Raw genomic sequence first — 14,373 nt, 5'->3', positions numbered from 1 at the left:
CAATGGCCAGTTTGAGGTAAACCCGTCAATATCGGACGGAACTATTTTGTAGTTATTGCCGTAACTATTCTGTAGTTAAGACGAAATTGGCACGATCAGGGTTTACCACAAAATAGCCATTGCATTTTGGGTGTTTTGTATTGGCGGTTTAGTCATCGGTCTTTGGAAATGAAATCTCACTAGTATCGGTATTCATTTTATTCAGTTTTGAAGGTATACTGTTTTGTTTTAGTTTTTTTTTAGTGGTTAAGGGGTTTACCACAAACTGGCCATTGGATGACGTGGTACGGGATGGATTTGATTGACGGTTGGAGAATATATCCATGGTTCCTGTGAATATTTTGGTATAGCCATGTCTTGATACTCACTGCTTGGCCTGGGCGAGGGTTTGGAGGCGGAAGGCCTCCGCCTCGGCGGGAAGTTTGACGGTGCCGGTGAGTTCGCGATCCTTGCGCTGCACCTCCTGCGACTCGATCTCGATCTGCTTGCGACGCTCCACCACCTCGATCTGGATCTCCTCGTTACGGATGCGCTGGCGGATCTTGGCCGCCTGCAGTTCGTAGGCCAGCTGCGATTCGGCCTTGGCCGTGTTGATCTCCTGATCGAAATTGGCCTTCTGCAGCTTGTACATCCTGGTGTTGTCCTCGATCTTCGTGTCCGTCGAGTACTTCACATCCATGGCGCTCTTCTCGCATTCGGCCTCCCGGATGCCGGCATCCCGATTGGCCTCCGCCACACCGGCATCGGCATCCCGCTTGACCACGGCGGTCTGGGCCTTGCCCAGCGAGGCCAGGTACTGCACATCGTCGTAGACGTCCTTGATGGTGAACGACAGGATCTCGATGCCCATGCGACCCACATCAGGTGCGGCCACCTCGCGGACCAAGGCCGCGAACTGGTCGCGGTCCTTGTAAACCTCTTCGACTGTAAGCGTTCCTGCAAGGACACAAGCGAACGGGGAATCGAATATTAAATGGTGTCGTTATGGGGACAGCTAAATATACACAGGCATTACGCAAAGAAACTTAAATGACAATTTATTTATCAGGTCAGTTCATAAAACTAAATTCTGTATACCAAAAAGTATCAGAGATATTTTAAAACAATTATTTAACAATTCGGTTGTTAATTATTTGAGTTGTTTCTATTATTATTGAAGTCCATTAGGAAGTGTTTACGACTTAACCAATAAACATAATCAGTAAGAAATAGATATTGTCAAATTGAAATAAACTTGTTTATTTATTTGTTTTGGAAACGGAAAACGCTTAAACAGCACATCCAGAATTGAATTGCAGTAAAGTCTATGACTTTAAAAATAAATACATAAAGCCTTTAATCAGAAATGCAATTATGCAACTTCATATGCAACATAATCAAATCACGTTTCCAAATCGGAATTAAACTGCAAATGCCTTGGGATGGTCAATATCGAGCACGTACGTTAATAGAAGGTCAAATTGCTAATTTTTAACAAACTATAGTTTAGGAAATAAACCAGTAAATAATAAATAAATATTATTTATGTATTTTAAACAAAAAAAACCCGCATTTGGCATGCCACAGATAACAGCCGTGTTGAACATGATAATAAAGCAACGAAATGACCACTGTTTCGGGGTGATATTTTTGTTTTTGGGTGGCTCTTTCTTTCCACCTTTAATCGATGACCTTACCGCCTGACCACCAGCGAGGTAACGCCCACTATCAGGGCCACCTTGAAGACGCCCATCCACACGACGGACATGTCGTCGTCCAACTGTTCCACTGTTCCACTGGCCACCGAACGGGGCTCTACTTATTGGATTGCTATCTGCTCTGCTAACCACTATCTGGTCATCTATCTTGCTGGCTTTTAATTAAATCATGTCGCGATAGGGAATGATTTTTGACGTCATTTGACGCAGTCTTATCGCTGGCTTTGATAAGAGTTCCACTTCACAGTGACGTCACTTCAAGAACAAAAAAAAAAAGGGGTTCGAGTGGGAATTAATCGGATCGCAGTGGTTGCTCTCAGATCATCCTTGGCACCCACAATTATTGGTTTATTAATATATATTGGCTTTTGGCCTCCCGACCATTCACACGCGATTGGAAAAAAGCGACAACCAGAGCGTCTCGCGATGTGCTCACAACTGACAGCTCAAATTGTCCGGAGACTCGGACTCGGATTCGGAATGGGTATAGGTATGGGTATAGGAATGGGTATGGGTATGGGTATAAGTATGGGAATGGGAATGGAAATCGGTACTGGAATCGGGTAACGACTCGCAAAATGAAATTGTAATCGCGCCGCCAAATGGAAACCGCCTTGAGGGCTCGAGCGTCTCGTAAACACAGTATAGTCTAAACTATAGTAGACTATAACGACTCGGGTTCGATGGTCTCATAAACCCTCGACTCGAGTTATGTTTAATTAAAAGCTGTAGATTGGCCATCAAGGTCGCAAATAGAACTAGAATGCAAACTCGACGATTCCAAGGTAATATAGTACCTTTTCCCTGTATTTGTTTTTCTAATTTTAAGTAAATTCCTAGGTTTAATGTTTCAAAACTAAGAAATAAGAAAAGTAGCTCACAATTTGTATCAAATGTAATAAATATAACCAGTCTTGCAGATTGACTTTAAAAGAATGCTAGGAAACGTTGGTCGGGAAATGTATTCAATATATAATATAATAGTTAGGTAATTGAATCGATTAAGGTTAGCAAACTTCCCGTTTATTATTAATAAGAATGTGAACGTTTAGCATGCCAGTGTCTGCGGAAACCAAAAATCTTGTTATCTAGAAGACTACTGCAAGTCAGTCCATTATATAGAAAACCCAGGGGAATATTTTGATAATAATGTATTCATTTCACATACACATTAGTTGAATTATAGGCATAAACAGACTGTTAAGTGTTTATTGCATTATTGTCAATGTTTTATAATGCAAGAAATTACTGGAAACTAGAAACGGTGAATGATAAATTTTGTATAAATACAAATTTGTAGGGTGGCAGGTAAAAAGCAGTGCCAAGTAGGCTTTGCCGCTAACCTCGACACACATGTCAATATCCTAGCCTCCGAAAGTTCAGTATCATTTTAAACTCCGACCAAAACGCACACCTCAGAATAAATCGCACAACTCTCGCTTCCGGATTAAGTTTTAGTATTCTTTCGTTTCTTTATGTGAAAAATCAATACAAAATATTTTCAATTTTTAGCCCACACAATCGAGTTAATCCGATATATATCTAAATAATACAAAACAAAGTGTAAGATGTCGTCGCTTCGACGGTCACATGGCGGCGGTCGTGATTTCCTGCAGGAGAACAAGCAGAATGTCTCGCGAATGGAGACCAATGGCAGGTGTCTAGCGGCGGCCAATGCCCGTCGGGTGCCCCTGTGGCGTCCAGTGGTGCTCCACTATGCGGAGAAGCTGCGTCCCCGCATCCAGAATAGCCAGCGTCGTCCACGCCAGTCCGCCGCCGCCCATGAAGCCTCCAATCTGCGGAGTGGTCTGGCCCAGCCGTATGGCTTCAGGAGCGATCAACGACGCAGGCAGCCACCAAATCCATGTGGCTGCGATTTGGACAAGCGCCAGGAGCAGGAGCGTCTGCAGGGCGGCTGGGAGGATCAGCGGAGGGAGAAGGAGAGGGCGCCGAGGAAGTGCTGCCACGGTTGCCCCTGCCACCAGAACCATCAGGGTCACCAAGGACAGGCAGTGGCTAACTATCAGGGTCACCAAGGTCAGGCAGTGGCTAACTATCAGGGTCACCAAGGACAGACAGTGGCTAACTATCAGGGTCACCAAGGCCAGGCAGTGGCTACCCATCAGGGTCACCAAGGGCAGACAGTGGCTTACCAAAAGGGTCACCCAATTGAGGGGACTATGGGTCACCAAGCCGAGACATTGGGTCACGGAATCGGAGCAGAAGTGATGACAACCAAACAGGGCGAGGGTGATCAGGCCGATCACGTTTCTTTATGTTCCCGGATGTCCCGGCTGTCGCGTCGATCCCAGAGGATCCCCACTCGTTCCCAAGAGAACACCGATCCCGAGGCGCCTTTAAGTGCCCGCAGCGGTGTCTCGGCCAAGACCCTCAAGTCCAAGAGATCCGTTTCCCAGGAGACTGTCCGCTCGAATGCCACCATCAAGTCGAACAGCACAGTGGCCTCGCGAAGCACCACGGCTTCGAAGAGATCTCAAAGATCACAAGTTAGTCGCAAGTCGCAGATAATGGAGATAATGCCACCACCATCGCATTTGCAGGATCAAAGGGCCAAGGAGAAGGTACAGGAACAGGTACAGGCACCGGCACCGGCACAATCGCCACCCGTCTACGAGGGCTATACCCCATTGACCGAAAACGAGAGGAGCGCTGCCCTCCAGGATGCCCACTTTAAATACGGCAAGCTCGTCGAGGAATATAATCATATGCCCGTTTCGGAGCCCACTTTGCGCGTGCGCAATCGAAAAATAGCCATCGAACGTGAACTGGATCAACTGGACTATGCGATCAATATGTTCGATCAGCCCCATCTGGATATGTATTACAAAAAATGACCCTGCCTTGTTATTTGTTTCAAATAAGGTTGCCCATTTCCAAATTGAGTTGTTTGCCGAAAAAAACCCATCTGAAACTGAACCCCAAGACATAAGAACAATTATAGCACCGAAATGCTAGTAAAAGTGGGTAAACTTAAACCCCAAAAACATCGAAAGCCAAATAAAAGAAGCAAATGGCCTTTGCTAGAATTATTAGAGGCGCAAACACAGAAATCATAAAAACACTGAAGCTTAGCAAAACCATAACAAATGTCGAACGTTACAAAAATTAAAGAAGTTACATTTAAAAGCAATTGGAAAACGTAAAAAAATGTCTTGAAAAGGCAAAATATAATTATGAATGAGAAAGAAATTAATGATTCAAGCCGTAGCAGTTACAAAACCAAACAAAAAATAAATTTTAAATGCGGCATATGATTGCATAAGATTAATTAACACAATTGTGTTTTATTTATTCCGCAGTGAACAAACGTCTTTTAATGGCTGCTCCCAAAAGTATGCAATACATTTAGTAAGCTCCATTAAAGAAATCTATAAGCAATATTTTTTGTGCTTTGAAGAAAGGTTACCTTGCGCTGAATTAGTATATGATAGATCTTATTTTTTTTTTGTTTAAATGTATGTGACTCTATTTCTGGCCCATATCAGATAGTAACATTTTATATGACGAGGTAAGATTCGACTACATTAAGGGTGTGGTGACCTCGATCCATTTTAATTAAGATCTTTAAAAAGTCTAGACCTCAACTTCTGGGACCATGACTTGACAAACTAAAACCGGATTTTAAAGACTATATATTCTTAATATAATTCTCTACATTTCTGCATTTAAATATTTTAACTCGATGTAGGGTATATTAAAAATATCTAGGTCCTATTTTAAAACCAAAAACCTTTTTTTAGGGCTACAAATTTGACAATGAAAGCAAAATCAATGCCTCATATTTTAAGTATAAAATTGGAAGTCTGTCATAAGGTATGAGAAACAGATGGGTTAGCTAGTGATATTGGATCCCAATGACTGGGTACTCACCCAATATGGCCCTCAGATGTCCTTCGAGGGTCTGCAGGATCGTCTGCTTGATCTCCTTGACGCTCTTGCCCAGGAATTGCTCGCTGGCAGTGCCTAGAAGTTCGTCGGCCTGATGGTGGAAATAATAAACATTCATCATCTGTACGTGTGTGTGTGTAAGTGTTTTTTGGGTGTGTGTGTGTGTGTGTTTGTGTCCGTATGTCAGTGTTCGGTGTGCATGTGTGTGAAGGCATTTTGCAGGTTCGATTGATTGATTGTTTTTTTTAAATATATTTTTTAATTTTGAGCACGGATATTTTCGATTTGTATAGTTTTTGTTTTTTTTTTTTTTGGTTCGTTTCGTTTTAATTATAGTTCACCCACACACACGCACATGCACACATAGACAGGGCGACAAAGATTTATATAAATATATATAACGTATATATAGAGATATAGAGCGATACATGGAGTATAACGGTAACAGCAGCAACCAGAGCAGTAACGGTAGCAGTAACGGTAGAGGAGCAGTATTTTTTGTGGTTTTTTTTTTTTTTGGAGTAGAACAATTTAGATTTTAATGATTTTTGTTGGTTGAATGCGTGTGTGTGTGGTTATTTTTTTTTTGGTTTTTGTTTGGTTAATTATAGTTGATTTCGTTTACAGTTACAGTTAGTTGCGGATTAGTTTTTGTTGATGAGTTGGACGTTGAACGATCGGTCGCAGGGTTTTTGGTCGATTTTTTTTTTGGTGGTGGTGAAAAGAAAGTAGAGAAAAAAGAGAGTAGAACACAGAGATCAACATGGTTTCGATTTTCAATATTTTCTTTGTATTATTTTGCAGACTGTACTTTTCTTTCTCCTTCTTCTTCCTCCTCAGCTTCTGATGATGATGATTGAATGACTTTGATTAACGTAAAACGCATACGTAAAACAAATAAAGGCCTTCAAAGCCCCCAAAAAAAAAAGCACATGCATTTAATATTAAAGAATGGATCATGATCCCTTTTCGCTAGCTGTGTATGTGTGGATGCGTGTGTGTGCGTGTGGGTGAGTGGTTAGGGTGCTTGATAACAAATGGAAATACATAAATATAGATTTTCTTTAAATTTAGATGGAAGGCCAAAAAACCAACAAGAATCAAACCCAGGATGCTAAATCAAATAAATGCAATAATAAACATACCTCGTCGTTATATTCGTTATGCTTATACGAAGATGACTGCAAAATCGAATGGAAATAATTAAGTAATAGAACATAATTTTGAGGCAGGCAAATCTTTAGTACATATAAGAAATCGATCATAATTGCGACTAACTGGAAAGTGAAGTGCATTTTCTTTTTTTGTGCTGCATTCACTGATTCTCATTTGTGATCAGACAAGTGGAGTGCTTTGATATGATATAAAGACAGTGAGTTTATCCGGAAATAGGTACACTATCACAGATCATTCTTTAATTTGGAGCTTTTCGAAAATTTTCGAATTTTAAAAGACCGAAATCAAGGTTTTGAGTTCCAATTTTTAAAACCAAATAACTTTTATTACTTTTTAGAGAAATATAGATTGTGCGATTATCTGCACATATGATCTGAAAATCAAGTGTACAAGGAAATAAATTTTTCAGTGAAATATAGATTAAGTGATCGAGTAAAGGAATGAGTTGAAGACCAACAGATCCCGAAACATAGTGACTAAATGATTGATTAATAGAGTGCCTACACCTCCGAGTGATAACGTAAAATCTAAATAATGAAAAAGTCAATATAAAAGGAATGAATAATTTTAAAGACAACACATAATCAATTGGTGTGAATGATCAATCAAAATATCCAATTATAAATCAAACATGAAACTGTCCGGATCACGGATATGTCTGTAATAGTCAAGTAAAATCACGATGATGTTTCAGTCACATAACTGTCCAACACGGCCAAAAAGCTAAGAAGAAACCTAAAATAAAAATTCAACCTAATAATAAAAAATATCGTATATCAATAAAGGAGCAAAACGGCCAGACGATCCACAATTTTTACCTTTTGCTAGAAAAATAACTAAGAAAAAACTATTAGGAGCGGAATAAAATAAGGCAATAAATATTAATTTGAATGGGTATCGAAGAAAAGGGACAAACAAAGTGGGTTGTACGATGAGTTCTAAGTGTAGTTCTACGTCTACGGCTTTATCTAGGTCTACGTGAGAAGATCGCCGGGATTGATGATCGCAACTTACTTGGCGGTGGTCAGATTGAGAGCACTTGCTAGGCTACATATGCATTCGATGGGGATGGAGGTTGGATTACTTGGGAATCGGGCGGGAAATGTACAAAACAAAGAGCCAAACATTTGATTAAAGTAAGTTCAATACGGATCGGTTATAGAGAGATATGTATAAACAGTTTGAAGAAACGGGTGCAGGCAGGTTACCAACTCACTACTACTTCGGCACTCTAATCGGCTAAGATTATATATGCATATATTGGCTAATATATATATTATGAAAGAAACCAACAAATCTTGCATACGAAACTGAAAAACGAACTCGGGCAAGCTTCAATCACTTTCGCTCAGATTTGGGGGTGCAGAGAAGAGAAAAGGGTGGCCAGAAGTGCCCACAAACCAGAGGAGATGGGCTAGGTGACCTTTGGCCTTGGATCGTACCTTCATGATCTTGCACTGGGCCACACCGGTCACCGTCAGCGGAACACCCTGCGAGGTCTCCACATTCTCGCACATCGGATTGAGGGTCATCACGTTGAGGGACAGTCGCTGCACATCGGTCACCAGCCACCACGCCCACGCCCAGCCGCCCACAATCGTACGCTTCTTGGTCGATCCGCAGCAGCCACCTGGAAAAAAGGTATAGGTATTGATTATTATAGGGCATTACAATTTGAAACAATATAATAAACTATTTTACACAAATCAATATATTTTATATTTTATATCACTTTATATAGGTGTTTACTATAACTAAAGTGTTTTTCATTCTATGACATAAGATGAGATATATTAACTACAACTACAGAATGATAGTTTCCTATTTTAAATACACTTGATTTATTGATTCTACTTGTAGCTCCCATTCAAGGAGTTACTATAAAATTATGTGGGAGCCTCTAATATTTTTCAAAATATTTAGTTGTTGTTTAAAATATAAATATATATGGGAAAGTCCTTATTTTATATTTGCATATTCGATTACAGTTAAGAGGAAATAATTTAAAGTTCAAATTTTATAAAACAAATAAATGAATTGCATCGTAACTATATCATAATTATTCGTAACTGATATATCATCTAATATCAAAAACGAATGAAAAAAGCTATATAAAGAGTTATGTCAGAGTGTCTAGGGTTTTTTTTTAGTTTAAATCGAAAATCAAATCACTTTAACCAGTGACGTCACATGCACAGTGACCCACAAAAAGGTGGTGTCAATAAGCCCGCCACCTCTGAATGTCGAGGAGCTTTTGGCTCTGGTCAGTTGACCAAATAGTAAGAGTGAAAGCATTTCGCCGAAGCGTTCGTTTTAGTGGTGTGAGTGATGGAATGGCTACGTGCCGGCAAACACGTCACAAAGTCCAAAAGTCAATATGGACTATATGAACATATATCCAGCCAAACAGGAAGTGATTGTCAATGTCCGATTGTTTCCATTGTCCATTTGCAATGGACAAAACTAACGGACAAACTGCCCAAAAGGGCAATTCTACGCTCTCCAAAGAGCCAAAAAGAGAGTTAAGGAAAGAGAATGGGAGTTTTGGGAGAGCGGAGGAGAGAGCGCTGCCATCTTTAGCGGTTTCTTCGGCATTTCTTTCTTCAGTTACCAAGCGAACTTTAAAGCGCGAGGTCGTTTTTTGGAGCTCCGTATAAAGAATTGAATACGCTTTTAAAACTCGCACGCATGCGCAAAGGCGAATTAAAGAGAAATAAAAGAAAAGAAAGAAAGTGCGCACAAGAATAAAAACAAACAAATCGCTTTAAGGAATTTGAGAATTGTTATTTTTTGTTCCCCAAGTGAGTAAAGAGTGTAAAGAGAGAAGAGTGTGAAATAAAAGTGTGCCAAGCTCGAAAATCGTAAAAAAAAAAGAAAAGAAATCAAATCAAACAAAAAGAATGGGGACTCAAAACCCAAAAAAGAATACGCATAAAAATTCTCCGACGCCTACGCAGAAGCTTTCTCAACGAAAGTGATTCATGCCGCTATTTTTGCGTTATGCATTTCTCTTTGGCAACTGTTTACAAAACCGTTTAGCAGCGATGTTGCATTTGCACTTTTTGTTCAGTGTAGATTGTTTTTTTTTATACCTTGAACTTGATCTGTGGGCACATTCAACTCTTACAACCTGTTTGCAACAACAACATCTAACAGCAGGAACAACAACAAGTTTTGTAATTGCCATTGACTAAAACCAAAAAAAAAAAACATCAGTAGCAGCCGTCACTAGACTTTGATTATGCAAAAGATTGGCAAGAGGAAATGTTTTTCCCTCTTTCTCTTAGCTTCTTCTTATTTTGAAGATCAATAGAAACTAGAAAGGAAGCAAACTTCGGCAAGCCGAAGTTTATATACCCTTGCAGTTATAACAAAACGACTACATTTCGATTTCTATGCCTATTTGCTATATGAATAAAAAATTAAAAAAAAAAATTTTAAAGCATACTCTGTTTTTGTAAACATATATTAGAATATAACAATGTTCTTTAAATTGGTTAATACAAGTTTTATTTTATTTTTTCTTTTTTTTTCAAGAACTAAACTAGGTTTCTTTTACATAAGTTTAACTGTAGTTTTTTTTTAAATAGGTTGGATAGTGTTTAGCAAAGAAAGTTCATGCTAGAGAAGCTGCACTGTATTCACGCAAACTGGTTGCAAGTGGGAGGAGTACGTGTGAGTGAATGTGTTAGGGAATTTGTGAGTGTGCATCACAATTGTTGCATGTAGTTTGACTGGAAGTGAAAAGTTGCTAGCTGCGGCTTTTTTTTCAGTTTTATTTATGTTTTTTTTTTTGGCTGCCCAGTAAAGTTTTATAATAGACTGGGAGATTTCACTTTTACGCGGGTGGCCCCTCAACCAAAGATGCCGCATCAAACATCCCCGCTTCAAACCAATCCATACCCGAATTACACACATTTTTACATTCCAAAACACTGGGTGCAGCACGTGACGCGAAAGATTTATAATACGTACGTAGATGAAAAATCGTTTGGGAAAATAGCTCCAAACGGGTTCAATAGCCAAATAAAATTGTAGTTTAGCAAAAAAAATTAAGCTTTAAATTTCTTCAGCTTAATATTATTATTTAACAAGCCCAATGGATTACAATTAATCTACCTAAAAGGATTAAAACAGTTTAAAGAAATTTATATTTGGCAGTAAAAAAAACCATGTTAAATAAATGCTTAAAGTACCTGTCATAGAACCTTTTATTGCCTTGAGAAATTGGGTTGATGGTTTGTGTTAATCATTAGCTCCCAGATTTATCGATCACGATTATCTTGGGTCGTAATACTTCACAGAGTTGAGGGAATCCGATGTGGAGAGCCAGCCAAATGTATGCATAACAAATGCAAGTTACGAAATCGACGCGATCGAAGCGATGCGATCGTGATCAAAATATTGAGTATGAAAATCGCACCCTATAACCCGATTACATACAAAATGTCTAAGTCACTTTTCGTGTCATGTCCACTACTTCTCTGTATTTCTTTATTCCCTAAAAACCGCTTCTTTTCACCACATTTTTTACCCGAAAAAAATTGTATTGTCATTGCAGCCACGTCCCATCTAAAATTGGTCGGGCGTACGACCTATATATATTATACCTATATATTGAATATATATATATTCCCATATATATACCCATTCGATCCCGACCCAGAAAATGAGCTCGGCGATCGTGGGAGCCGCCTCGGCAATTGGAGGAGCGGTGACGGCGGCCACCAGCAACAGTTGGTTCATCCCGATGCTGATGGCAGCGGTGGCCTATTTCCAGTACGAGGAGATCATCGATCCGGAGTCCAAACCGAGCGACGTCGGTGGCGACGACATCCTCGACCACTATGACTTCATTGTGATAGGAGCGGGCTCGGCGGGGGCGGTGGTTGCCAATCGCCTCACGGAGGTGGAGAACTGGAACGTACTCCTCCTGGAGGCCGGCGGCGATGAAACGGAACTCACTGATGTCCCCCTGATGGCTGGCTATCTGCAGCTCTCCAAGATCGACTGGCAGTACAAGACGGAACCATCGGGCACTTCATGTTTGGGTGAGTTTGGGTTATTGCTTTGATAAATCACTAATGCAAAGTTTATGTGGTTGTTGTATACCGATTGTCGGATCTTTATTCGCTAAATATATCTTGGTGTTGCCCTCTAGAATTTAGCCACTACAAATCACATTTTATTTGTGCCATAAAAAGAATCACTAAATATATCAGTTTTGATAGATCTTCTAAGGACTTTACACAAAAATCGAAACCCGTTGGCAAACTGAATTTCAAGACTAGATACACATACATATGGCTACATTGAATGTTTTAAAGGCAAATCGGGAATTCATATAGCTACCCTATGAAATCAATCGTCTGTATAACTAAAGCTTTGACCCCTGATTTTTCAACCCTTCAAATATCTATATAACTAATAATTTATACTTTCTTTTCCAGCCATGCAAGGAGGTCGATGCAATTGGCCCCGGGGCAAGGTTCTCGGCGGAAGCTCCGTTCTCAACTACATGTTGTACTTGCGGGGATCCAAGCACGACTACGACAACTGGGAGGCCATGGGCAATCCCAGCTGGTCGTATCGCGATGCCCTGTACTACTTCAAGAAGTCGGAGGATAATACCAATCAGTATCTGGCCAATACACCGTATCATGCGACTGGCGGCTATCTCACCGTGGGCGAGGCACCATATCACACTCCATTGGCGGCCAGTTTTGTGGAGGCGGGCGTGGAGATGGGCTACGAGAATCGGGATCTGAATGGTGAAAAGATGACGGGCTTTATGATTGCCCAGGGAACCACGCGTCGCGGATCGCGATGCTCCACGTCGAAGGCATTCCTCAGACCAGCCAGATTGCGTCCCAATTTGCATATCTCAATGAACTCGCATGTCACTCGCATTATGATCGATCCGGTGACGAAATTGGCATTTGGAGTGGAATTTGTCAAGGATCAGAAGCTCTACCATGTGCGGGCCACCAAGGAGGTGATCCTATCCGGCGGATCGGTGAATAGTCCCCAACTGCTGATGCTGAGTGGCGTGGGACCGCGAAAAGAGTTGGCCAAACATCGGATACCGCTGATCAAGGAGCTGAGTGTGGGCGAGAATCTGCAGGATCACATTGGCCTGGGTGGTCTGACCTTCCTGGTGAATCAGCCCGTGTCCATAGTGGAGAATCGCTTTCACACCATGTCCACCGTTCTGCAATATGCCGTCTTTGGCCAAGGACCATTGACCATTCTGGGCGGAGTGGAGGGATTGGCCTATGTGAACACCAAATATGCGAACAGCACGCTGGATTGGCCGGACATTGAGTTCCACTTTGTCTCCGGATCGACGAACTCCGACGGGGGATCGCAGTTGCGGAAGGCTCATGGATTGACCGAAGCCTTCTATCGCGCCGTCTTCGAACCGATTAACAATCGCGATGCCTGGAGCATAATACCCATGTTGCTGAGGCCACGCAGTGTGGGTAATATCCGCTTGAGGAGTGGCAATCCCTTCGACTATCCGTATATCTTCCCCAACTATCTAACGGATGACTTCGATATGAAGACATTGATCGAGGGAGTCAAGATAGCGGTGGCATTGTCCCGAACGAAAGCGATGCAGCGTTTTGGGTCCAGGATTTCGAGCATCCGGTGGCCGGGATGCGAACAGGTGCCCCTCTTCACGGATGCTTTTTGGGAGTGCATGGTGCGGCGGTACACGTCCACCATCTATCATCCCGTGGGCACCTGCAAGATGGGTCCCTACTGGGACAAGGATGCGGTCGTGGACGCCAAACTGAGGGTCTACGGGATCCGGGGACTGCGCGTGATCGATGCCAGTATTATGCCCAAGTTGGTGTCCGCCAATACGAATGCACCGGTGATTATGATCGCCGAGAAGGGCAGCGACATGATCAAGGAGTTCTGGATCAAGAACACTATTGTCTGAACGAATCTTTCTTCGTAGAGTAGTTAGGCCCTAGTTTTTACGAGCTGATTTCTTAACTGATCAAAGAACTGAACTAAGAACTTAAAAATCAACTCAGTCCGCATAAAAACCTGTTTTATTTTAACAGTGCTCTGGCATGTTTTATACCTCAGAACACAACACTAGTTTTGGGCTCTTAAAACTTTGCGGTTTGGTTTTTTTTGCACATAATTCTAAGAAATTGAGAAATCAGTTCATAAAAACCATTCATTGAATGTATGTGAATATGTCTGGCTTTTGTGAGTGTTTAAATGAGTGGACCAAGTGTGAATGTCTGTGAGTGCTTGAATTAATTGTAAATGTTTTAGGAATAGAGCTGACCCATCCAAAATTAATTATATCGAACTCTGCTCTTCCCTCTTTTTTTTTTTGAAGTATTTTATAAGCACTCCCTTGTATTTATTTTAATTTTATGTAAGCGCAATAAAAACATTCAAATAGAGTCTTTCAATGGTTTCTGTTAAGTTGGTCAGGAAATGTTATCTTATCGCTCAAATTTCAATTTGTTTTTTATTTTATAGCTTCACTTAATTAAACGTTCGCCGCTAACGATAAATTAATTTGTATATCAAACACGATTCGATAATTGATACATTCTAGATA

At 41.0% G+C, this 14,373-nt stretch overlaps 3 protein-coding genes across 8 annotated transcripts in view; 2 read left to right on the top strand and 1 right to left on the bottom strand.

Moving 5' to 3' along the window:
• LOC108048984 (flotillin-2) overlaps positions 1–14,373 on the bottom strand; it is a 110,647-nt gene that overhangs the window by 3,836 nt on the left and 92,438 nt on the right. For 2 of the 5 annotated variants that reach the window (XM_017129963.2, XM_017129964.2), the window contains exons 3-6: positions 8,225–8,412; positions 6,752–6,787; positions 5,589–5,697; positions 369–936 (exon numbers count right to left, since the gene is read on the bottom strand). In XM_017129963.2, the coding sequence (XP_016985452.1) occupies positions 369–936; positions 5,589–5,697; positions 6,752–6,787; positions 8,225–8,412 (901 nt within the window). Of the gene's footprint in view, positions 1–368; positions 937–1,676; positions 1,800–5,588; positions 5,728–6,751; positions 6,788–8,224; positions 8,413–14,373 lie in introns of those variants that run through there. The other 3 variants (XM_044461310.1, XM_044461311.1, XM_017129967.2) reach the window with 3 other exon arrangements.
• Positions 2,465–4,986, top strand: LOC108048986. 2 transcript variants are annotated; one of them, XM_017129970.2, is made up of 2 exons: positions 2,465–2,482; positions 3,210–4,986. In XM_017129970.2, the coding sequence occupies exon 2, from the start codon at positions 3,266–3,268 to the stop codon at positions 4,550–4,552; it is 1,287 nt and encodes a 428-aa protein (XP_016985459.1). In that variant the 5' UTR covers positions 2,465–2,482; positions 3,210–3,265; the 3' UTR covers positions 4,553–4,986. The 2 variants fall into 2 exon arrangements, with proteins under 2 accessions (XP_016985459.1, XP_016985458.1); XM_017129969.1 differs by lacking the exon at positions 2,465–2,482 and adding an exon at positions 3,089–3,154.
• Positions 9,378–14,310, top strand: LOC108048983 (glucose dehydrogenase [FAD, quinone]). Its single transcript, XM_044461308.1, has 3 exons — positions 9,378–9,583; positions 11,344–11,833; positions 12,233–14,310. The coding sequence occupies exons 2-3, from the start codon at positions 11,452–11,454 to the stop codon at positions 13,729–13,731; spliced, it is 1,881 nt and encodes a 626-aa protein (XP_044317243.1). The 5' UTR covers positions 9,378–9,583; positions 11,344–11,451; the 3' UTR covers positions 13,732–14,310.

Source organism: Drosophila rhopaloa, unplaced genomic scaffold (assembly GCF_018152115.1).
Source record: "Drosophila rhopaloa isolate 14029-0021.01 unplaced genomic scaffold, ASM1815211v1 contig_3, whole genome shotgun sequence".
In the NCBI taxonomy this organism is placed as follows: Eukaryota; Metazoa; Arthropoda; class Insecta; order Diptera; family Drosophilidae; genus Drosophila; species Drosophila rhopaloa.
The sequence above is the reverse complement of the archived record's forward strand: the minus strand, read 5'-3'. Positions and strand labels throughout refer to the sequence as shown.